This window comes from Galeopterus variegatus, unplaced genomic scaffold, assembly GCF_000696425.1.
Source record: "Galeopterus variegatus unplaced genomic scaffold, G_variegatus-3.0.2 Scaffold348, whole genome shotgun sequence".
Taxonomy (NCBI): Eukaryota; Metazoa; Chordata; class Mammalia; order Dermoptera; family Cynocephalidae; genus Galeopterus; species Galeopterus variegatus.
Window position 1 is genome coordinate 375630 of NW_007726459.1, and position 25118 is coordinate 400747.

General features: G+C 48.7%; 1 protein-coding gene across 1 annotated transcript in view; it reads left to right on the forward strand.

Annotated features, from left to right (window-relative positions):
* Nucleotides 1-25118, forward strand: part of PLEKHA2 (pleckstrin homology domain containing, family A (phosphoinositide binding specific) member 2) — a 41824-nt gene that overhangs the window by 8081 nt on the left and 8625 nt on the right. The window contains exons 2-9 of the mRNA XM_008567817.1: nucleotides 4465-4521; nucleotides 10792-10840; nucleotides 12291-12388; nucleotides 17587-17727; nucleotides 18312-18458; nucleotides 18757-18825; nucleotides 19201-19271; nucleotides 21434-21497. Of these exons, the coding sequence (XP_008566039.1) occupies nucleotides 4465-4521; nucleotides 10792-10840; nucleotides 12291-12388; nucleotides 17587-17727; nucleotides 18312-18458; nucleotides 18757-18825; nucleotides 19201-19271; nucleotides 21434-21497 (696 nt within the window). The remainder of the gene's footprint in view (nucleotides 1-4464; nucleotides 4522-10791; nucleotides 10841-12290; nucleotides 12389-17586; nucleotides 17728-18311; nucleotides 18459-18756; nucleotides 18826-19200; nucleotides 19272-21433; nucleotides 21498-25118) is intronic.

Consider the following 25118-nt stretch of genomic DNA (forward strand, 5'->3'; position numbering starts at 1 on the left):
GAGACTTGCACATCTGAAGCTCATCCTGTCTGAGGCGCATGTGTCACCAAGAAGCTGAGATCGAGGTAAGGGAATGAAAGCATCAGCCCCACAGCAGTTCACCTTAGAATTGACTTCTCCTGAAGGAGAAGGTCAAGTACGTGTTCTGAACTGGAGCATGGGGAGAGTAGTTATGGGCCTCTTGTGTTTGTTCAATTTGGTGGCAGCCAGTGGACTCCAGGGCGGAAGGGGGAGATGCGCTTGACACCAGCACAGCAGGGAAGGCCACGCGCAGGTCACCTGATGCTTGGGAGTAGCCTGGTTGTTTTCCTTCTGGTGATTCTCTCATGCCAGAGGCAGAGGCACATGTGCTCCTCCTTCCAGTGCTGTCACACGTGCTCCTGAGGCTCGGGCTTTTCTGAGTCTGGGTGGCCATGGCTCCTGCCCTGGCTGTGGGATTGCTTCTGTCCTCCCTCCTGCCCGGCCAGCCAGTGCTGTCTTTGCCTGTCTGTGAGGCTCCCTGGCGTTGGGAGCGGGGAAGAAGGCCCCGCAGCAGCCAGTCTGCTTCCTTCCCCGTCCCGCCCTCTGAATCCTGCTCGTTCCCACCCCAGAGCCAGTCGGACTCGCTCTTGGCCTCCCAGTGTGGGCAACTACCTAGCGCCTCGTTTGGTGGAACCCTGCTGGTCCTGCTCTTGTGTTTACCTTTCATTGATAATCAACTCTTAGGTCCTATCTCATGGGAGGAGACGGGCATCAAGGAAAGTGTACAGGACTGGGGAATCGGGAAGGGCTGGGCTTGAATACTGGCTGGACTCTTTTCTACCCGAGTGACCGTGGGCGAGTTCCGTCACCTACTGGATCCTTAGTTTCTTCATCTCTAAACTGGGATGTTTCTTGTTAGGATTAAGTGACAGCGTGTGCAAGTACGAGCGGCATGCCTGCAACGTAGTAGTCTCTACACGTATGTCAGTTTCCGTCTTTCTTTCTCAGGCCGAGCTTTGCCCAAGTGCCAGGCTGACGTTAGGAGTTAGGAGCTCTGTCTTCATCTGGCTCCTTGAGGAAGTCAGTTCCTCCAGCTGAGCCTTCGAGGACTCAGGTGGGGAGTGAACAAGTGTCAACAGAACTTTTCAGTACTGACATTCTGTGAAATGATGAACCTGTAGTTGGGTCTTCTGGTCATCTCTGTGCTTTTTGTTACTGTCACTAGAGGAGGGGAGGGGGGGAATCACATGGGTAAACTTTTCTACTTTTCTAGAAACTGTAGTATTTCTTGTCAAAGGGCTTGATGTGGGAGGTGTGTCCCACCTGTGCGTGGCTCCTCAGCTCTTTCCTCGGTGATGGAGAAGAGTCACCGGTGTACTTTCCGCTCACGGGCAGTGAGTCCTTCGCAGGCCTCAGTGGCAGAGCTCTTGGACAGAAAGCAAGGCGTTGGCAGTGTCTTCATAAAACCATCAGTCGTTTAACAGGAACCTCCCCAGTGCTTCACATTTTTCCAGAAAATTTTGAAGCCCAAGAGCTGTAGACTACTTGTGACTTACAGATGTCCTCCTGCGGGATTGCTGCCAGCCATGCCTGGTGCCGGAATCTCCTTTCCCTCTCTCTGTGCCCCTTCTCTGCCTTCCACCTCCCTGTTTATTGCTGCTGCAGCAACTGGGGTCACTCTGTGCGCTGCTGGCTGGGTGTGGCCTTTCCTCTCACCATCTGCTGTGTCGCCAGTACAGAGTCAGCAGAACCAGCCAGTGTCTGTAGTGATGGCCCCTAACCTGGCGGCACAGTGGAGTTACCCTGCAGCACTAAAAACATATAGGTGCCTGGGCCCTATCCCAGATCACTTAAAACCCTGGGACGGAGCATGGGTGTCAGTTTGTTCCCAAATCTGCTGAGGTGACTCACATAAGCAGCCTTCCAGACTTCATTCTCAGCAGCCTCTGTCTCCATCTTGCATCTGTCACATGCTGTCATGTCGACATGCTTCCTGTCCCTCTCCCATTCCTCAATGCTGTGTCCCCAAATCCTTGACCCCCTTTTAGTTGGGGCTCAGTTCTTTCCTGCCTCCTCCACCCAATTCTGATTCCTGTCCTGCAGGCGCCCTGCCCAGGTCATGGGAACTACAAACTGAAGTGACACCCAGACTAGAACCTGAGAGATGTCTCTCCAAAGAAACATTGTTTGCCAGTGGTGGGCAGAAACCACATTGGTCTTCCAGGGCTTTAAGTGCTTAGCAGGCTTTTATGGACTGGTTTGGGAACTTCACCACCACACAAATATTGTTTTCATCTAAAAATTGAGGGGTCTGCTGTGCAAAGCAGCAAGATTCTACTAATGTCCTCAATGTGCTTACAGTCTACCAAATAGAGACTTAAACTCACAGAAAAATGTTCTCTAATACAGAATCCAGGGCTGGATTTTGTCCTGTAGACCAGCTGCTCTTAAACTTGGGCCTATTTAGGGTCCACTTGGGAGCATTTTAAAAATATACATGTTCTGATCACATTCCACTTTATTCTGGTGCAGTATTTTGTGGGTGAAGCTAGAGCCTGGCTTTTTAAGACAAGCTCCCTGGGAGGTGCTGGTGTGCACCCAAGTTGGAGAAGGGTCTGTGTGCGTGAACTCAGAGAGGGGAAGTCAGGCAGGCTGCAGTCAGAGGAGAAGGCTTCATGAAGGAGGTTTCTGAATTTGTCATTTTCCTAGAAGAGTCAGAGCCATGGCCAGGGGAGGCAGCTTGCGGGGGCTTCCCTCCCTGGGTCTGATACTCTGCCCCTCCCTAGGTGCTGTTTCTTGGTGTTCCTGTCCTGACATCTGGCTGTCAGGCCCTCAGCTCAGACATGTTGGCACATTTTTCCTTGATCAGGAAGTGTCTGCCTGGGGCTGCCGGTGTGCCACCTTGGCAGCGAGCTGTCACTGTTAAGTCTTCTAGGTCCAGTAATTGGAATGGACATTGAGCGTCACTTTGGATCAGGCCTCAGGAATCCTGGGGCTGTTTTCTCCTGTGTCATTCATCTTCCCCTGGGTGGGGAGGAAGGTTGGTGAAGGAGCAGCATTTTCAGATGTTCATCATATTTTCCTGGCTTTTCATGGTGGACTGGAGGTGCAGTTGAGCTTAGGAGCAGGCTGTGGCTGGGGTGTGGGTGAAGGGGGTGAGGACCCCCTGCCCCCCTAGGCTGGATAACTTTCTTGCCCAATGGAGAGAGCTGACGGGAGGCAGGGGACTGCGGGTGGAGCAGCCTTCACCTCCAGGGTGGAGGGGATGAGGTAGAGTTGAAATCTGGTTGGCCCTTACCTGTCATTACCAGTGGGTTAGGGTCTGAATGTTTCCCCAAATCCCACTTTGTCACTCCTAATTCAGGATAGGGCTTGGAGGCCTTTGGGCTGTGGTTTGGGGTGAGGAGATTGAGTTGGGCAAGAGCGGCCCAAGACTTGGCATTTGCATCTTGTAATTAGTGTGTGGGAGGGACAGGCCACCATACATTAGGCACGCTCTGTGTCTTCATATAATTCTCACAACCACCCTATGAAACAGGGCTTTCTGTCCCCATTTTAAAGATAAAGGAACCTGCCTAGGTCATGGAGCATTAATGTCACAGCTAAAATTCCAATAGCTGAGCTTTGTAAAGGACACCATGCTGTTTCTAAGGCCTTGGTGTGGAAGTCTGGAGACCTGAGCTTTAGTTCAAGCTTTGCCACCAATTATGTGACCTTGGACAAATCCCCTCACTCACAAGTTACTTTCCTTAACTGTACAATGGATGGGGGTGGTGACAGATACTCAGTCTGTAGAAGAAGCCTGCGGCTCCCTGTGTCCCTGCAGCCATTGCCCCCCAACGTTATTTCATTTGGTACTCAACAGTCCTTTGAAGTAGGCTGAGCAGATGTATTTTTATTTTTGTGTTGTGTGAGTTTGTACCTGATGTATTATGAAAAGAAATTTTGCAGTGGCACAAAACAGGACAAGGTCAATGAGATCAGAGCAGTCATGGCAGAAAAAACATAATAGCAAACATGTGTTAAATGTCTTCTATGTACCAGGGACAATTCCAAGAGCTCTTAAATGTATAAGGGTACTTTTAAAAGTTCGTGGAAAATTAGAATTAAAAGTCAATACGAATCTTTCCGTGAACTTTTTGAAGTACCCTTGTATTAACTCATCCTTAAAACTATCTTATGAGGTAGGAAAAATTATCCCTATTTTACAGAAGGCGAAACTGAGGCTCAGTGGCTAAGGAACTTGTTCATGGTCAGATGGTGGAGGACACACTTTTAACTACTAGAATACCTCTCTGTAATCAATAAGGCTGGCGTAGTGCTCAAGGAAACCTGAGTTATTATCACTGTTTTATAGGCGAGGAGAGTGAGCTAGCGAATGGGTAAGTGACTTGCTCAAGATGGAAGGGCTGGAAGGCGACATCAGCAACTACAGTCTTGGTCTCTGGCCTAGTGCTGTTTCCACTGCCTCCCTTTTTAAAATGAAAAACATGTGTCTTTCAGAACCTGGCAGTTGGGGCAGGAGCAGTTGGATCTTTGCAGCTGACCTACATCTCGAAGGTAATGTTGTCCTGGAACTCTGAGAATTACATTCTCTAAGCAGGTTTAGTATCTAAACAAGGGGAAGTGTCAAATCCTTTGTGCGTCAGCATTTGCAGACGTTTCTTGGGCATTGAAATGCCTCCCTCCCTCTGGCCACTGGCAGCTTTGTTGCTGACTGGGCTGCGTGTTGTGGCGAGTAGCATGTTCTCAGAGGGTGGGCATGCAGCTCCGTACTCCTCCGACACGTCGGTCCGTAGTGCTTCCAGCTCCTGCAGAGGAGGTGTTGGTGCTGGTTGAGCTGGGTTGGGACTGGGACATGTTCTTTTTTGTAATCGGGACAGAATGAACACAAAAACAACCAGCAAACATTAAGTGGCTGTAGAGGATTCTCCCAAAGGTGCAGTCAAACAGGGGCAGCTCAGAAAGTGTGGGGCTTCACTGGGATTTTATCCATTACCTGGACAGGATTACTGTGGAGGGAAGGCTCAGAATTCCCCGAGAAGGTACTCAGATGTGCCAGGGAGACATTCGACAGCCAGATAACTGCCGGGGAGTCTGGCAGGCAGCTGATGGGCCACCCTTGGACCAGGGCAGACAGTACAGAGGGGCAAGAGTAGCTCCTCTTGTGTGCGGAGACCTGCGGGTGGGGCCTTGTTACTATGCCCACATGTAACTGCTGAGTTCAGCTTCTGAGCGGCCCCTCCCTGCATCAGGCCCCGCTGCTGCTGCCCTGTGATGCAGCAGTGATAAAAAGGCCTGGGGGGTTAGAGTCCCCCCAGAAAGAGGAGCTCTTTGTACAGTGAGGAGAGCCTGGTGGCACCCTGTCAGCACTGGGGTTCTGAAAGTCCTCCTGTCACTTCAAACGCTGCTTCGGGACCACTGCTTTCTTGCCCGTCAACTCCTGCCCTTAGGGGCTTGAGACCTGGGGGCCCCTGAGCCGAGTGGCTGTGGCTCCATCTTTTAACAAGCTTTGGGAGTCTGGCTTCATCCCTACATCTCAGCTGGTCAGGAGATGAGTCTGGAGGTGGCAGGAGAGGCCACCTTCAGCTGGAGGGCAGCCGATCCGTGCCCGTGTGCTGCAGGCAGAGTCTGGCAGACAGCCCAGAACAGAGGCAGAAGGTGCAGCAGTCAGAGTGGATTAGAGAGAGGAGATGGTGACCTGAGGGAGGGGAGGGGCCTTGCTGGCACAGCTGTGGGCAGTTTGTGTCTGCCCCATGGTCAGAAATGTGTCTGCCTCCCTCGTGCAGACCAGCCAGAGCCTGGGCCGGCCGCCTCCCCCGCCCTGTGGTCATCTTGCTGTGAGCTCATTAGGTCATTTCCCCAGGAGGTTCGAAGCAAGACAATTCAGAGGAGGGGAGCAGAGAACCTCCTAATAAGTGAAAACTGAAACCCTCTCCTGTTTGAGAGGGTTTGGGAAGACTTAGAATTTTTTTTTGTTTGTTTGGGGTTTTTTGGTGGGGAAGAGTGAATACAATCCGCTGCTGAGTCATGATTTATAAGTGCAGTTTGAATGAGAATTTCTAGAATTCTCAGCTCTTGGAGGCTGCCTCATTTAGAAAGGATAGACCTGCTTTTTAGCCCTCCCTGAGAGAGGCAGGCCTGGGTGGGTATTTTGCAAAACCCACAGCTGCCACTGGCTCAGGTTACACAGAGTTTAGAGCCTTTAACTCCTGCCTGACCCGATGCCAGGAAGGAGGGGTTTTCCCAGAAAAACATTCAGCCATGGTGCTAGTTCCATCCAGTTCAGCATTCCAGGTTACTTCTTGTTAACCCAAGAAGTGCAGCATTTGCCGCAGCTTTTGCCACAGCACGGGCCCGCTGCCATGGCATGGTAGGCTCTGTCTGTAACTGTCTCCTGAGGGCTAGTGCTGGGAAGATGGGGATGGGCTCGTGGTCCTGCACAGAGGCAAGCAGATGACAGTGCTTGATTTCATGTCATCCAGGGCATCCATGCAGCAGAACCAGTTCTTGGGCAAACTAGAAGATAATTGAAGCTGGCCTTTGGCACCACCCATGGTCCTGCTTTGCCTGACAGCTCCTCTCTCCGCTCTGACCGTCTCTGCACAGCCAGCCCCACTGTCCCACCCATAGCCTGGGTCCCATTTTGTCAGGGCCTTGCCCTCAGTTACCTGTCAGGAAGAACTTCCTAGAACAGTGGTTCTTAACTTTTTTGGGGGGGGTGTCATGTACACTTTTGGGAGTCTGATGAGCATGGACTCGTTTTACAGGTAAATGTATATATGTGTATATACATCTTGACTTTGCCTGTAATTTTAAGGGGCTCACTGACCCCCTAGAGTTGATCCAGAGACCCCAGCCCAGAATGCCTCCAACTGTCCTGTGTAAGTGGCTGCTTACTCTGCTGCTGTTGATGCCACCGTGTGGGACAATGTCACCCCAGACGCTGGGGCAGAGGTGCACCAGAGCTCCAAAACCTTGTTTTGCTGCTGCTGCTGCTGCTGCTTTTGCCAGAGGGGCCCCACCTCCACTTGTGGCCAGGGGCAGGCAGGGTGGGGTTGGCCCGAGCAGTGTCCTGCCACATATGCCTTTGCTGCTCCTGTGGTCTGTGTTTGATCTGATAAGAGCAAGCAAGTTCCTGAGAGTCTGTCGAGCTGTGGAGCAGCCGTGTCTGCGTCACTCCACGGGTGACCCCTGCTCACTCCCCTGCTCACGTGTCGACCTCCTCTCCCTGCTGGCATGTTCACAGGACCTGCCAGTCAACCACCATTGTGCGGCTACTCAACTGTGGCTGCCTCTGCGAGTGCAGATGGCTGTGCCCTGAGTGGAGTTGGGCTGCCAGGTGTCCCGCCATCTGCGGTCACTCTTCTTTAGGAGGCCCCTCTGTTCCTTCACTAGGTCTCAAGGGGGCTGTTGCAGCCTGGCCTGCTCACCATCAGGCAGTGGGGGTGGGCAGAGGCGGATAGACCCCCGGGGGGCAGGAGTTCCGCCTCTGTGGGTGCTGTGATGTTGGGGAGAGGCCGAAGCCACATCTCTATAACAAACTAGATTCCCTTCTTGGCCCTTCTCTGTGTAGAGCACAGCAACAGGTAGATATAGTTTCATTTTCTTCTTTGCCATTCTGTGACTAGGGGGCTACTAATTTTACTGTGGCTTTACCAATTGGGAAGCTGAACAGAGACACTGAGGGTCTTACCCTTGCCGCACAGCCAATCAGGGCAGAACTAAAACTGATCCTGTGAATTCAGCCCTGAGCTGTATTGCCCAGTAATCCTTTGGTGGTAAGCCATCAGGCGTGAGCAGATTCTCCAATGTGCATCCTGCACTCCCACACACCTCCCCACTGAAAACTGGATGAACACACAAAAGCAAACAAAAAGCCAAGCTTTAGTCCCCATCGTGAGCACAGAGATAGCAGTCTCACGGTATAGGCTAATAGGCTGTGGTCAAAGCAGATCACTTGTAGTACAAACAGGGCGACAAGTGGTGTTCTCTCTAGTCAGTGATATATGAGTTTTTCGGAGAAAAGGCAGTTCTCCTAAGAAGCCAGAAAAAAGGGTCTTGGAGTGCCTAGCTTTTCAGTGTCATTCTAGAGCTGAAAGTAGAAGGGTAGGTTCTGAGGACCGGGACAACCGAGGAAGTTCTACAATGGTCAGGGGTATGTGGAAACCAAGGGCAGGACAAGCAGGAGCTGAAGGACAAGAGGACCCTGGGGGACATGGGTGCTGAAGCACAGAACAAGATCTGAGGCAGTGACAGATCAGCACATCAGAGACGTGAACAGGATAAAGGCACATGCTGTGGTCTGGGTGGAATTCGGAGATCAGAGGCCCAAGCAAACAAAATAGCATGGGGGACAGGACTAGTGATGGAGAGCCGGTGTCCTGTTACCTGGTGGTTAAGACATAGCTGAATTTGGGTTGTCTGTGTGTGAACTCAGGATATACGGGTTTACCTTTGCTTAAATCTTCATGTTTTTCAGAACTTTCTTGCGCCCTATAGCTTCCACCTTACATCATGGTAAACATGTCAAAATGCATGCACATCCCTCATTAATATAATTCTTTGGCTATAAAATATTTGAGAGGATTTTACTTATTTTACTTTTGGAATGATTTGGCTGTGAGTAACTCATTCAACTTATGATAAGGTCTAATTTCTGAGCAATCATCTTGCACATTTTTGGGAACTAAGAAAACCTAAGCTACTAATTGTTTTCAGATGTAATGAAATTTTTTTGAATGCTTAATTGAAAGAGTAATGAAGTTGACTTAATGTGACATCTTGTACGCCTCTAGTTAAATACTTGTCAGTGAGGTTGATACAGTGTCATGCAGACATTTAATTTGATATTTACTGATGCTGGATGTGAGGCCGGGTGTTTTATTCAGGGCTCGTGGGCCGTCAGCGTTTTGCCCGTAGTCCCAAGTGTGGCACTGCCTGTGTTAATGTGTGGAGGGGGTTTTTAAAGGAAATGAGGTATCAGAAACTATAAATGTTCCTTCCTTGATTGAGCAGATTCTGCATGTCAGGATGGTTGAATGCCTCACCCGCACTGTCATATTTAATCCTCACGATAGCCCTATGAGAACATGATGTTATTATCCCTTGTTTAATAGAACAGGAAATGGAGGTGACACAGCTTGGACACCTGTGATTTGAGACTGTCTCTAGAGTCTAGGCTGTGCTGCCTGTCCTTCTTTTATAGGCTGCTACCTCAGTTCGTATTTGAATATTTGGGATGATGATGATTTTGGTTAAGGAATCTGGGCAGGTCTATAGGAAGAACTTAGAGCCGAGAGCGAGCACCTGGACAGACTGGGGGGTCCGTCGTTACTGGACCCTTGCAGCTGGCAGCTGTGAAGAGACTTTCATTTCAGTTCAAGACCTTTCTTCAGTGCCTGGTTCCTAATACGCCTCCTGTTGAAGCAGAAGCCACCCCTTGCGGCCCCTGGGCGAGAACAAGTAGGAGGAAGCTGCTCGCTGGTGTCTTAGTCCATTTCTGTTGCTTATGACAAAATACCCAAAAGTGGGTGTTTTATAAAGAAAATGAAATTTATTGGTTACAGTTCCAGAGGCTGCGAAGTCCAAAGACCAACGAACACATCTGGTGAGGGTCTTCTTTGGTGATGGCTCTGCAGCAACACAGGGTCTCACATGGCAGAAATGGCAGAGCAGAGAGAAAGAGACCAACCTCCTCATTCACTCTCCTTTTAAAGCCACCAAAACCACTCCCATTACTCCAAGAATGGATCAATCCATTCACAAGGGCACAGTCCTCACAGTCTAGTCACCTCTTCAAGGTCCTACCTTTCAATTACCATAATAGGATTTCCCACCCTCTTAACATTATCAGAGTCAGGATTAAGCCTCCAACATATTAAACTTTGGTGGGACACAGTTCAATCCACAATAGCTGGGAAGGGGATTGAGGGAATGGTATCCAGGGGAGGACTATGACAGTATGTGAGTAGTCCCCAGCCTGGGTCCCAGGGAAGGTGGCTGCCTCCTTAGAGATCCCAGGTAGAGTGCTGCAAGCCTGCTCCAGGGATGTTCAGCCTACATGAAGGATAGTCACCTGACGTTTGTGGGCGCATGCTGGAATATGAGTTGCTTTTCTTAATCTTTCAGTGTGTTCGAACGTGCGTGATGGGGGCTCACTTGTGCAGATACTCAGGAATGTACGTGTAAAGAGTAAGATTGCAGAAGCAAGATGAAATAAACCATCGGGAGGCATAAAAATCCTCCCATTTTCTCATGTCCTTCCCTTAAATCCATAGGTGTGCTCTCTGATTCCATTAGCCCGTCTTTGGGTGTGCGGGAAGTGCTCATTTTCACATGGTTAGGTAGCCAGGGTGGGTATACGGGCAGTTGCGAGTGGCGTGCCACCTCATCTTTCTGAGCACTCTCGTTGGGACCTATGTGTTTGCAGCAATACAACCTGTTTAGGAGGGGGTTGAAAGAAGAGTGGAGCCCTGCTACTGTGAATGAGGCCAGGACAGGTTATGTGGGCCAAAGAGAATTTTGTCAGGACTCAGTGCCTTTTAAAAGTGTTTTTGCAGAGACAAAGATTCACACATGCATCAAGATAGTGGTTATCTCTGAGGGGTGGGGATTCTATCAGGGAAGGGCACGCAGAGGGCTTCTAAGAAACAGGATTGATAATGCCTATTTCTTAATCTGGATGAAGAGTATAGGGTTTAACTATGATTGTTTAAAATGTATACATGTGTTTTATATACTATTTCTGTGTATGAAAAATTTCACAGTAAAAAATTTTCGGTAGTTAGAAACATTCATGTTCCTTTTATTTTTTTTAATTTGATTTAGGTGAGCGTAGCTACCCCAAAGCAGAAACCAAAAACTCCATTTTGCTTTGGTAAGTATTGAGCCAGGGGATGGGTTTTCTTAATACTCGTGCAGCAACTTCCTCTTTTGCATGGTGACAGTCCTGTGATCACATGTGACCATACCCTGTGTGTATGAGTGACTTAAATTGCAGTGGTGTTCCTGGGTGTCAAGATATACAGCTTTCCTTGGTCTTGCTACAGAGACTGTTAATAACATAAGAACGGAGGGACAGGGACCAGTAACATTCCATTTTTCTTGATGCTACAGGGCAGGTGCAAAATACCTACTAGGAGTTTCTGGGAATGCTCATTTTGTAGCTGTGTAATGTTGAGTTCAGGAAAGGTGGAGACTCGAGGAGGAGGGAGCGGCGGTGTCAGGAAGCGGGTAATAGAAAGGAAGGAGAATTCTGCTGAGGTCTCAGTGTTGCCAAGTGAGTGATGGCACTGGGGGATGACGTAGGAAGCAGAGCCACTTGGTGGACATCTCAAGTCACTGGATCGTCACTGAAGAGTTATTTGGCTCCCATTGTGTTCTAAGAACTTCACGTAGTGCTGTGAGCAAATGTTAACAGATAGTTTTTGTTGTGTGTCCAGAGTGGTTCTGAATGTAGCTTCCTGAAGGCAGGAATGTCCCTCCGCATTGTCACTGTGGTGTCTTCGACATTTAGAATGGTTCCTGGTGCACAGTGGGGGCTCAGTTGTTGTGTGAATGAGTGAACTGATGAATTCTGTATCTATCCCTTGATTCTCACTTCTTGTAGTTCAGGCTTATGCTAGGAGAATAAAATGGTCCTTTGAGTTGTCCTCTCTCCCAACTTCAGATTGGCTCAAACGTCTCTGGTGCTCTCTTTTTGTCATTTCTTGCAGATATTATGTCTGAGTTCAAAAATGACTCAGATCTTGTGGTCAGCAGATCTAAAAATACATATATAATAATAATGAACCTAGAAGTAAATTGTTGGCTTAATAGAATGCTCAGAGGAAACAGGTTCAAAATGAAGCCAAGGTCACAGATTTGATCTCAGGCGAGCTTTGTTCCACTTCCCAACTGCAGACAAGGCTCCCAGTCCAAGCTAGTTGTGCTAGTGAAAAGGAAGCACTGGGTCCAAAATTACATACGTATCATCACAACTGTAAATCAGTTAGCACCGCTGTAAAGCAGTTCATGACTTGTCTTATCGAGGGCCAACCAGCAGCCTCATCACCACAGCAGCACAGTAAGGCTGCTGTTCATATCGTCAGCTGTCACTCTGTGGCCACTGGAATAACTCTTCTAGAGACGGGAGAGCGAGTGAGCAGTTGTGGCCTGCTGCTTCCTAAATATCCGTGCAAGTGACAGAGCATTGTGGGAAGTTTCTTGATCTGCTTTGTGGGGTTCATGGTTCTCGCTCCCTCCAACACCTTAGCTTCGTGGAGTCTTATTGTGTTGCTTGTATCCTGACTTGGGAATTTCTCCCTTCTTCCCCATGACTTTTTCAGTTATCAATGCCCTGTCTCAGAGATATTTTCTTCAAGCCAATGACCAGAAAGATCTGAAGGATTGGGTTGAAGCCCTGAACCAAGCCAGCAAGATCACGGTACGTACGGTTTCTTCTCTTTTCTGCAGGGAGTAAAAGGGTCCCTTCCCAGCATGCGGCCTGTTTGGAGTGGGAGAAACTCAGATGGCAATGGGGACTTTCCTGGGAGCCACGTCCAGACCCAGTTCTCCCCTGCCTCTGCTTATACCTGGGCTGTCTAACCACAAGTTGAACTGAGAGTATGAGTTTGAATCAAGTTCAAGGGGAAGTTTATGGATCACCCTTCTGTGCATCCTGCTTGGCCACTTTGGGTAATTCTGGGATGCTGATTGAGGACGTGGTAGGATCAGAAAATGGATTGCTAGCTGTGAGAAGTAGAGTAAAGGGGAGAATTTACTTCTTCCTTAGAAATACAGAAAAAGAAAGGGAGAGGGTGGGAAGAAAGGAGAGGGAAAACTATATGTTTTAGAAAAAACTAGACCTTTAACCACTAAGACAGCAGATTCCTGGCCTGTACACCATGGTTTGTGTGCTAAAATGTTTGACTTAGGACGTTCGAGTGACTTCCAATAATAGTGACCGTGTGCTGGTGCAAATTATTCTCTGGACACCTATCTAGCATTTGTGTTGTGAGACCCAACCCAAGTACAGTTGAGTCATTTAAGCAGTTTTGCTTATTAACTTGATGAAGCTTGTTCTGATAAACCTTGGTAGACCGTGAAAAGAGAGAGTGTAATGGTGGGCGGAGGAAGGGAGGTCGCTGCTAGCTCACCCGCTCGTGTGCTGATGTGTGCTTGTGCTCGTGGCTTCAGAGACTGCTGACCTCAGTAAAGGTTTTTTTGGTTCATGCTGGGGGTCTTCACCCTTTTTTTGTCATCTTCCACAGTCTGGGGTTTCTCTCAACGTCTAATACTCGGTTACTGTTGAGAGTTCCCTCCTGTATTTCCTCCTCTGTTCCTGCTGGTGGACGGGGCTGGACAGCTGCCAGGCCGCAGGCAGGCTCTTTGCTTCTCCTTCATGCCTTGAGCGTAGAGTTGCTCTGAGCAGCTCGTTCCGCTGCCTCTGCTCTGCCACATGGAGCGGAAGTTACAGGCTGCAGCAGCGGAGGGTGTGCAGTGGCTCCAGAGGCTGCAAGTCCAAAGACTGCCGAGATGTCGAAGCCTCCTTCAGAGCCTCTGGTGGCTCCACGGTGCTCCTTGGTTTCCTCTGCTCGGTTACATGTCTCCTCAGTCCTGCCAGAGGTCCTGTGGAGTGGGAGGAAGAGGAGACGTACCCTGCTTCCTCCTCATCTTTCTGTGTCCTGGCAGAGTTTACTCCGTTCTCCACTTTCTGTATCATCCTGTACTGTGTGTCCTTCCTCAGGGAAGCTGGAAGAAGTTGGGTAGATGTGGGGCTGTGACCCACATTGGTGGGACACGTGTTTATTTTAGGGTACCTTATGTGTGAAGTGAAGCACCAGATACTTCGGGGAGACAGATGAAAGGGGACAGGTGATGGAGTGAGCCAGACTCACACACACTGTCACTCGCCCTGCACACCGCTTCTGTGAGACGGTTGTTCGTGAGGTTTTAGATGAGGAAAATGGAGATCGAATCTTGCCTAAGATCCAGAGGTTAGTGCGTGGTAGAGTTGGGATTCTAACCCAGGTCCCCTGACTTCCAAGACCTAGGAGTTTATAAAACTATTAAAAATAAGCAACAGTTGTAAGATATGTTAGATTATACGTCACTTTAATACATGGCTTCATTTTAGCCTTGTAAAACCTTAAGCAGGAAGGGCAAGTGCTGTCCCCGTTCATAGTGAGGAAATGGAATTGCCTAGAGCTGAAAGTGGTTCGCCCCAGGTCTTGCAGCCAGCATGGATCCTGTTTTCCTGCCCAGAGGTTGCTGTCAGTTTTATGCTAAGGCCACTGAGTCCTTGTGATGGAAGAAAATGTTTCTACATACAGTATTTAAAGAGTTCTCTCAGAATATTAGTGTTGCTGTATTTCCTAGGGTTGCTGTAACAAACTGGGCGGCTGCAAACCACAGGAACGTATTCTCTCAGCTCTGGAGGCTAGAGGTCTGAAGTCCGGGTGTCGGCAGGACCGCGCTCCCTCTGAAGGCTCTAGGGGAGACCCCTTCCTGGCCTCCTAGCCTCTGGGGGCTCCGACAGTCCTGGGCGCTCCTCGGCTTGTAGCCGCGTCCCTTCGCGTCTGCCTCCTTCTGCACGTGGCCGTCCTCGCTGTGCGTCTGCGTGGCCTCTCCTCTCCTTACAAGGACACCAGTCACTGGACCTGGACCCACCCTAAACCAGTGTTAACTCTCAGTGTTAAATTAACTCGTCTTAATTTAACTACTTACATTGCCAGAGATCCTATTTCCAAATAAAGTCACATTCTAAGGCTGTGGGTGGACAGTTTTGAGGGGACATTATTCAACTCAAAACATCTCCCAAAAAGGTTAAAAACCGAGCAGTAAAGTAAAGCACTGAGCCTTTCCCTGAAGCTGGATTATTCTTCGTAGCAGTGTAGCCACGGCCAGCATGAAGAAAAATGAGTCCCTGAAATCGTCATCTCATGGGCCAGCTGGTTAGCTCAGTAGTTAGAGCACGGCCTTAGAACACCGGAGTGAAGGGTTTGGATGCTGGTACTGGCCAGCCGCCAAGAAAAGGAAAAAAAAAGAAAATTTCATCTCACATGGAAATGAGATCCATGCGGAGCTCCCTCATCAGAGAACACCCCGAAGGCGGGTGGAAGAGGGCACACCTTTAATTAGGTCTCTGGGGAATGGGCAGACCAGGAGAATGACCTGTTTTCAAGCTGTGTGGCTTTGTTATGGTCGAGGTTTTTTGTCCACAGGCTGACTTAAAGTGGAAACAGCTTGGCAAGGCTCTGCATGGCTGGTCAGAAGCAGGCCCATAAGGGGTGCCAAGCAGTGTCCTCTGGGCAGGCCCATGAGATCCCAAGAGGAAATGCGACAGCCAGGCTTCTGTGAGACCTTTTCTGGCCACTGGGAACTCTAAAAAGTTACTTCCCTCCTTCTTTGCTGGATTTCAGGAATTCACTTGGGGGAAATTTCTGCTGTTCCATGGTGATTATATCACTAAATATCCCAGCAAAAGTCAACGTCCCTGAAACATATGGTCACGCAATAACAGGAGTTGGAAAATGACTTAATCTTAATGAGTTTTAGTTTACCTCATCTACAAAATAGAATCACGCCTACTTGATAAGAGTGCTTGACGATTATCATGCAGTACAGAGCTCAGTACCTTGCCAGCACTGAATGGGTCCCAAAGAAGTGGTAACTGCTTTTGTCTCTCTGTCAGTCAGAGGAAAAAGAAAAGGTGGAATTTCCGGCCTGATTTGGAAAGGTTGGGGGCAGAGGTCATCCTTATATATGTGAACTGAATGCGCAGTCCAGGAAGAAAAGATCTCATCTTCTTCCTGGGGACAGTGTGATTGCAGTGGTCCTATTCCTTTGAACAGATGCCAAATAGAGTGGGCTTCAGTTCCTGTTTTTGGCAAGGTTCTCATATAGCTCTGAGCTCCTGAAAGGGTGTGGCTCCTTAGGGCTCTGTGACTCTGAAGGCTGTAGGAGGAGTGGAAGGGGACTTTAGCTTTGCTCATGAGGGTGATAGTTACTTTCCTGGCAGATAGAGGCAGGTGCTGCATGCTCTCGGAGGCGTCTGATCTGACGCAGTGGACGACGTGCTGGCTGAGAGGCAGAGTCTCGTCTCTGTTATTGATCGTGGCTTTGGACAAATGGCTTGCTTGACTGTTCTGAGCCTCTTATTTTCTTACAAAATGAATGATTTCATCAGGGTTTGCAGACTGTGATAGAAATGACTGAAGTAGGCAAGGAGAAGAAAAGGGACAACAAATGAGGATGTATGATGTGTGACACATGCCTCAGTCTTGCGGGGACAGGTAGGGACTGCGGCAACCTGAAGAATGTCGTTTCCCATCAAATGACCAAGCAGTTGCTTAGCCAGAATCTGGGTTTTTATGTGAAATATACCACATTTTAAATGTAGATCGAAAAACACACTGCCTAGAACAGACAGTCACAGTTGGGGCAGAGTCTACCTGTGGCCGCCGGTTTGCTACCTCTGGCCAGTGATTTCCACCTGACGGCAAGAATTCTTTAATGATGAGATCAGCTGTGGTCTGTAACTCATTCTTTGAAAAGGGCTCCATTTGCAAGTATTAGTACCATTTGTAAAATGTTAATTAAAATATTTTGTAACACGTTTTTATTTTTATATGTTTCTACAGTGTTTCAGTTTATGTGCTGTGCCCTTTGATAACCACAGCAACTCTCATGACATGAATATTGTCCCTCCTTCCACTTCACATGTGAGATGTTTTAGGCCTAGATAGGTTCAGTGGCTTGCAGGTCACTCAGGTAGTTAGTGAGGGATCAAGTGTTACAGCCCAGGCCTTCCGGCTGCAGGCTGGTGCATCCCTCTTCCTGTGCCTGCCACCACATGCACTCTCACCTGTTGCACCTGCCTGGCTGCTTTCTCCTGGCTTTACGTTCCAGCTTCCTGTTCATCCTCAGGGCCCCTGTTTCTTTTTTTTTTCCTTTTTGTCTTTTTTCGTGACCGGCAACGGATCGCAACCCTCAGTGTCGCGCCCGTACCGGACCGGGACCGGCAACGGGATCGCAACCCTCGGTGTTGCACCCGCACCTCGCTCAGCCAGTGAGCGGCCGGTCTGTATGTGGGATCCGAACCCTCGGGCGGGAGCGCCGCCGCGCTCCCAAGCGGCGCACTGTAGCAGTGTGCCACCAGGCCGGCCCCAGGGCCCCTGTTTCAATGTCTCCTCCTCTGGAGACCTCCCGACCACTCCATTTCAAGTAGTTCCCTTGCTGCTCTCTGTTGCAACTCTTGTTTATTTTCTTTGTGGCACTCATCACCATTTGATATTTTTTTTTGGTCAGTCTTCCCTGCTAACATGTAAGCATTGTGAGAGCAGGACCCATGTCTATTTTGTTTGATGTTTTATCTTTGGTTTCTAGCCAGGGAAGGGCTGGCTCATAGCAGGTGCTCAATAAATGTGTTGAGTAAGTATATATCTGCATGCGTGTGGAGGGGGTTGCTTGCTGAGCCACTCCTAATCATGTATGGCTTGACAGAAGGGCTGGGGATGAGAGGGGAGTCTTCCTACAATTTGGTACATTAAGGTCTCTTGCTGCCCCTCCCCCACCCCGCTTTTGGCTCCCCACTTTTCCTAAGCCTTCTGTCTCTGTTGACCATGCTGACATTCTTCTCAGGTACCCAAAGTTGGGAGCCTACCTCCAGCTACCGAAGTTCTCAAAAGCCTGGCTCCTGCTCCAGCCCTAGAGAAGAAGCCACAGGTGGCCTACAAGACCGAGATCATTGGAGGGGTGGTGGTGCACACGCCCATTAACCAGGTGCTGGGGCCTGGCCAGGGCCACTGGGGGCAATGGGGGAGGGGAAGGGGAATGTCCATGGTGTGCCAGCCACGTGCATGGAGGACTGGACGAGAAGAGGGTGGTGAGAATGGGGGAACTCGTGCAGACGGGGAGATCAGGAAAATGCAGGACACGGGAGTGTGAGTCATGGCAGGGCAGAACTTGAGGCCACTGCATCTCAAAACTGTGCAGTTGGTATGGTTCTGCACCGGACACAGGAAACACGTGCTCGTAAAAGCCATGGGAAGGGGGACTGAGGAAGGCAAGCGAGGCTGGAAACAAGCCCCCATCCCTGCTCCCTTTTGGGTGCTTGTCCCCTCTTCTGGGTGTGTGGTCTCTTTCCCTTTCTCCTGGGTCTGCCCAGCCTCCCTGAGCCTCGTTCTGTGACAGCACCCAATGGAGTGCCTGCCAGGAGCAAAGTAAATGTAATGTTTCCTTGTTTGTTTCTTCATTGATTGACAGTGGCAAAGCGGCAAGAGATGGGGCGGGGGGGAGGTGGGTAGGGACCAGAGCCGCATAGGGAGCGAGAAGGAGGTGCTAATCCTGACACCGTTTCCTTATAGAATGGCGGGGATGGGCAGGAAGGGAGTGAGCTGGGGCCCCATGCCATCCTTCGAAGGTCCCAGAGTTACATCCCCATGTCAGGCTGCCGTGCATCCACCGGACCTCCCCTCATCAAGAGTGGCTACTGTGTGAAGCAGGGGAATGTGGTGAGTGTCACATGGGGTGGGGTTGGAGCCAGTGGGTGTGGATGTGGCAGGGGTGAGAGGAGACTGAAAGGAGGAGCTGCAGCCCTCCATGCTGGCCGCCACCTAAACCAGCGACGTCACGGTTCCAGTTACTCAGTTGCACATGTCAGAGGTGTTGCCCTGATGTGGAGCAGCCTCTGCGCCCGCTGCCCATGGGAGGCTGACCTCCATGGCCGGGTTCCTGGGAGCTTCACGTTAGGACACCCTCCACGATGCGGGGTCCTCTCCCTGATGTCTCGCTCTTTATGTTTTATTTCAGCGGAAGAGCTGGAAACGTCGCTTCTTTGCACTCGATGACTTTACCCTCTGCTACTTCAAGTGTGAGCAGGTTTGTAGTGGCTTTGGAACCCTTCTGAGGTCATGGAAGTGAAGGGGTGCGTGAATGTCCACCCGCAGAAGAGCAGGCATGAGCAGAGATGGGGACGCACGCACAGATGTCAGAGGCGCCTTGGTCTCAGTGCCATCACCTTGTGTGTGCCTCTTTACGATGGTAGTAAAGTGGCCTTAACTTCCTCCCGTCGCCTGTGCAGAGAGCTGCTGTGTGCTCAGAGCCACAGAGCATCTTCTTAGATTTTTTTTTCTCTCGATGATTATTTTGAGATCAGGTTGTTTGCCTCTGAGAGAGGGGCATCAGTCAGCTGGGCTGGGGTGTGATATTATGCAGACAGCCTCACCTACCTGTCTTTTTGTTTTTTTCAACCAGGATCGAGAGCCTCTGCGTACTATATTGCTCAAAGATGTTCTCAAGACCCATGAGTGTCTGGTCAAGTCTGGGTAATCATCTCTGCTTATTCTCTTCTGACCAAAACTTCCTGATCAAGACCTTCAGTCTTCCTTTACTACCCTCGAGGCTCTGTGCAAGAGTCTTCTTTTTGCAAGAGCAGGGACAGGGACCTAATGTGTTTGGCTGACACTGTGTCCAAGCTAACACAGACACAAGGTGACGCCAGGCAGACCCACCCTTTCCCATTACTCTGGCTCCCAAGGAGATAAGCCTGCAGGATAATTTCTGATGGAGAAAAATAAAAATACAGAAATGAAGAAGAAAGTGGAGTCCGGATGCTTTTCAGCTGTTAGAATTAGGTGCTCAGTCTCCAGGAGGATGGGGTCTGAGACGAGAGACTGTGCCGTTAGGTCACTGCCTTCAGCACCTCTGGTCAGATCATGGCTTGTGCCAGGGCCTCTTCCCTGAACTTCTTAAGCCTTGTCTCTTCTCCCTTTGACCCTGATGTCCCATTAACGCCAGGGTGACTCACGGCATTGCTGTTTCCTCCCATTGGTCAGGAAGAACAAGCATTTTTCATATATTCCTCTTCCCACTATGAGATGGCTACCTCCCATGTGCCACAGGGTACAGGTTGAGTTTGGAACTTGGCAAGGGATCTCCCATATCCAGTACAAAATACACACGCCCCTAGAACTAAACTTGAGAGACTGCAAGGATATCTGAGCATCTAGAAATCCTCCTTTTGGCCATCAATCTGCAGTCCTTAGAGAGTGTTTGTCTCTCTCCATCCCGTGGACTGTGCATGCAGAGCCCGCATATGTCATCAGGGAAGCTATTAGCAGGCAGACTGTTTTCTCATGAAAACCTCACATGAGGGTTTTACATTGTAACAACATGCTGTGTGACCCAGGGAAGCAGGGACGGAAGCACTGTACTCAGCCTTGCAAATGGCAGTTGCAGAGTAAGCAAGATTGGGGATGTTCCTGGTGACAATTTATAATTCATAAAAGTATAGCTGTAGATGGAAGTTCCAGACATGTGGCCCCCGGGGTAGGCAGTAGGCAGAGGAAAGACTGGGCATGACTGGATCCTTGGAGATCCTTGATTGTTCCCGACTCTGGAAGACCCTCGTAGATGTGAGACCACCTGGACGTATTGGGACAGCTTAGGGAATCAATCCCGAGTGCCTCAGACCTTCCCTACATTGCTAACTCTGCCTGAGTCACACGAAACTGAGTGAAGACCAGCAGGGAAGGAAGTCCCTGGGCTCTACAGCTCCCAGGCCTGTGGGACTGGCTTTTCTTGGAATTATTCTGACTCTTGGCACATAACACACAACCTGACATCTGATTGTGTAGTCTTGCTTTTCTTACGTTCTCTTATTGGACAGGAATTGGATCTTTTACTCCTTTTATGTTCCCCACAGTGACTGGTTACACAAAGCAGGCATTTGACAATGTGAATAATTTTGGCTGGTTGGAGGTTTATCACTGAGCACCAGTACCTCTTGCCCACTCCCTTACAGCAGTCAGGATTTCTCTTTTCCAAAACCCACATCCAGTTTGCAGCATCTTAGACTAAGTTGTCCACTCTCACCCTTATTTTCTCCTCTTCAGCTCTGGTCTCGTGGGCGCAGTTCAGTGAGGCAAAGAGAGGAATTGAGAGAAGTTGGTGGGTTTGCTGCTTGGGTGGAAGACGCCTTTGGAAATGGAGAGCTGGCTCCCCAGGAGAGGCAGATGGCGGTGCAGTAGTTTGAAGCAGAGACTCTGGGGTCAGACCAGGGTCCATGTCTCTGGCACGATGGACCAGTCATTTCAACTCTCTGAGCCTGGGTTTCCTCACCCCAAAAATGGAGAAAGTCACAAAACACTCCATATATCTTAGCCACTAAAAAAGAGAGAGAGAAAGAACTGTGGGGTGTGTTGTGGGTATTCGGCAGGAGATTTTGGAGGGAAAGCTTTATCTTGTTAGAAGTGGGGGTGGGGGGAGTGTCCATAGGGATGGCAAAACCTCCCGAGACCGTCTAGGAAGTGAAGCTAGAGGAAACCCCGTGAGTGTTTTTTGAGGCAGGGGATTAAGGAGGAATGGCCTGGAAATCCCCCACCCCCTGTTTTATGCTTGAGGGCACTGGTGCATTGACTCCAGACGGTCAGGTCCTTGGTGTGTACAGCAGCATGCGTAGTAATGTGCTTTTTCTTTCTCTGTCTAGTGATCTGTTAATGAGGGACAACCTGTTTGAAATAATAACAAGCTCCAGGACCTTCTACATACAGGTAACATGCGCACTCTGAGAAGACTTAGGCATTTCATTTCTGTGAATGGTGTATTACCAGGCCTTGCCCTTTCCTTTGCTTTCTTTTTTCTTTCGCATGAAGTTTCTTGGCAGTAAATTTAGCCCCTGATAGTCAGTCTGAGTCCCATTTTATTCTAAACAGGATGTTTGCCAAAAGCTTTCCGACCATAATATAATGAGATTGGGTCGAGCTGCTCTACTGGGGAATGGGAGTTTGTACCAGCTGCTCTCAGCTGCTGGGCTCCAGCTAAGCAGAGAAAAGGAGAACTGGTCAGTGGTTTCACTTCTCCTTTGGAGGGTATTTATAAGTCCCGTCTGTGTGTGGACATCACTGTGTGCGGAAGGACAGAAGCACAGAGGGCCCTGTGCAGGCACCAGGTGCAAAGCCCAGCTGCACAGAGAGCCATTGTTTGGGCTCTGACGGTTCACTTTTCAGAAGCCTCTCCCCTCTCCCCACGGCTTTGCAGTTCTCCTAACTCCTTCTATAGTCATAGAAGCTAGAAAGGCAGACTTCCAAGCACAGCCTAACTTTCAGGGCCAAGTCCCTAACCCAGCCTGCCTAGTAGTCCACAGAAACACAACACAGATTCCCAGCATTGTGGTGGTGCCGCCTGTCTGCATTAAACTGACATGTAGTGTGTTGGTGTAAGTGTACGACATCCCAATCGAAACTTTTCAGGGTTCCCAGCTCCCGTTCTTCTCTGTTCCCAGTGTCGCTGCCCCCAGCCCCTCTCTGCCACAGGGGTCTGCTCCCTCCCCTCTTTCTTGGGCAGCGGCTCCCCTCGTGGGTCCTCCTGCCTGAGTCTAGCGGGCATGCAGCAGACTTAGTCATCTGCGGGCTACACTCATTCGGACAAACGTGCCATCTGGGGAGAGGCGAGGGAGCAAACGAGCCGTGGAAAGGGTTGCTGTGTGTGTTAGAGCTACTTGTTTACCAGCAGTGTTGCCATTCAGGGACAAGGTTTAACTTGTATGTGCAACAGAAGTTTCTAGTTCTTGCATTCAGCAGTTATTTGTAGAGTGTCCTTAGAGTACAGGCATGTTATCCTCAGGCTGGGGACACCTCGTTAAATATTACACATCTTGAACCCAAGAGAGAGATACATTATAACCAGGTAAACAGGCAGTTACTACCATGTGATGGGGTTGTTGTGCGGGTGTTGGATAGGTGAAGAGTTTGCAGAGTGGTCTATGTGTGACACAGAGTAAAGCTTCCTATATGTAAACTGAAAAAAAATTTTAGGAGGGCAGGTGATCCCAGCATGAAATGCAGAACATGACAGATAAATCTAAATGTATTACAAATATGAAACAACCTCCCTGAAGGGTGGGGAGTACAAAACCAAACCAGACAACGACAAAACAGTGTGACGTGTGCTACTACCATTACAGTGAGTACCAGTTGCCGTGGGAACTCACAAGAAAGGCACCTCCCCTGGCCTAAGGGAGTCAGGGAAGGCTTTCTGAAGGAAGATGCTTGTACATCTCAGCTGAGTCAGTTGGGGGAAGAGTGGCCCATGCAAAGGTGATAGCACATATCGTAAGCCTGGAGATGAACGGAGCCCAGAGCGCAGGCACAAGGGCCGTGTAGCCTTGTGTGCCTTGCTTAAGGGCTTGTGTCTTATCCTGAGAGTTAGCACCCTTAGAGGTTAAGTGAGGGGAGTGACCCGATCAGGTTCGCCTTTAAAAAGTACCACTTGGGCAAGTTGTTTCGTTTTCAGAGCTTTGTCTTCCTCACCTGTAAAATGGAGATGATCACCCTCAGCCCCAGCTCTCTTCATGTTTAGGTGCAATATGGAATCTGGCCCAGTGCAGTGTCGAGGACGGATGAGAAAAGGGTAAGACAGGATTAGAGAGACGAGCTCAAAGGCTGTTGTAATAACGTAGGTGAGGTAAGGGATAAAGGAAGCCTGAGCTAGAATGGATGGAGGAAAGTGGAACATTTAAGAGATATTAGCAAGGTAGACTTTCCAGGACTTGGGCGCTGGTTAGATGAAGGGAGAGAGGAGAGGAAGGACAATGTCCAGGTGTTTGGCCTGAGCCTCAGGGTGGCTGCTAGCACCAGTCCCTGCGGTAGGAGCACAGAGGAGGAACCGTAGAGAGGACAGGAAAGTTTACCATGGTTGGTTCTGAATTTACAGCGCCTGCGGGACGTCCTAGGGGACATGTTATGAAGACCGTTGGATATACAATGCTGGACACATTGGTGGGACTCAGTAAATATTTGTCAAGTGAATGATTATGCTGGTTAAGAGTTCAGGAGAGTTTTGGAGTGAAGATAGTGATTTGGGAAACATGAAACTCAACAAAAAAAAGTTCAAAAGATACTAGGTCATCTGTATGAGTACATTTAGCAGAAGAGTGTCATTATTTCTATCCTCCTTTGCCTTCTGCTGCCCACATTTCTGGGATAAAAGAACACTAGCATCACCCTGAATGAATAAACGAGCAAGTGGACAAATCTGTCTATAGCACATAACTCAAAGAGAACGGAGAGTCAGAGAGGAATGTAGATTAAAGGTCATTAAAAGTATTCATGCCCACATTTCTGGGATAAAAGAACACTAGCATCACCCTGAATGAATAAACGAGCAAGTGGACAAATCTGTCTATAGCACGTAACTCAAAGAGAACGGAGAGTCAGAGAGGAATGTAGATTAAAGGTCATTAAAAGTATTCACCAGGTCGAGTTTTCAAACTTTCGAACATTGCAGTGAATATGGAACAGCATATATGAAGGTTTCTGTTATGGCTCTGGAATGTAACTATCTCACATGGTACAGTTGTATACCGTTAGAACCTATAACACTAAGAGGAAAAATAAAACCAACAAGTCTAGCATTCAGTACTACCCTATCATAATGTAAGGAGGTCTAATTGAGCTATGTCTTTATACAAAACGTTTTATGAAAAATTATGATATATCTTAAAAAATAGCAAGAATAGTATTATTTTTATATTTTTGCAAATCTCTTTAATGGCTGGCTCAGTAGAAGACAGTAGGATTCTCATATCTGCTTCTGCATTCTGTCTGTGGCCATATGTTTTGTTGAACAATATGAAGAAAATCTGGCCTCACACAGATATGTATTTGGAAAAAAGAACATGTTAATAAACTTTTTAGATAATTGTGGATATTCTTCTTTAATTCTATCCCCAAATTTAACAAATTTTCAGGTGCAATGTGGAATCTGAAGCCATATCAATAAACTTACTCTTACATTAAAATCCATTGGTCAGTTTTGCACTTTGAAGAGATACTTCTTACTCCTGCATGATTTTATAACATCATGGATTGGTTATATGGCAAACAGTGGTCTCACTGAGGTATGCAGATTTTCAAAATGTTGACACATCGTATTTTGTAATATCAAAAACTCACGTGCATTAGTATCATCACTAATATCATTAGCAAAGTCTTTAAGTATGGAAAGCTGTTGAGCTCATGGAGGTAAATACAAGTTTTCTGAAATTGTAATTTTTGCTTTGAAAGCTCAAAATTTATCATTGGCAAAAAGAAAAAAAATACTGTCATGATTTTTCCTTGACATTACAGGCTCATTTCATTCATTTTTTTTTTTTTTTTTTTTTTTCCTTTTTT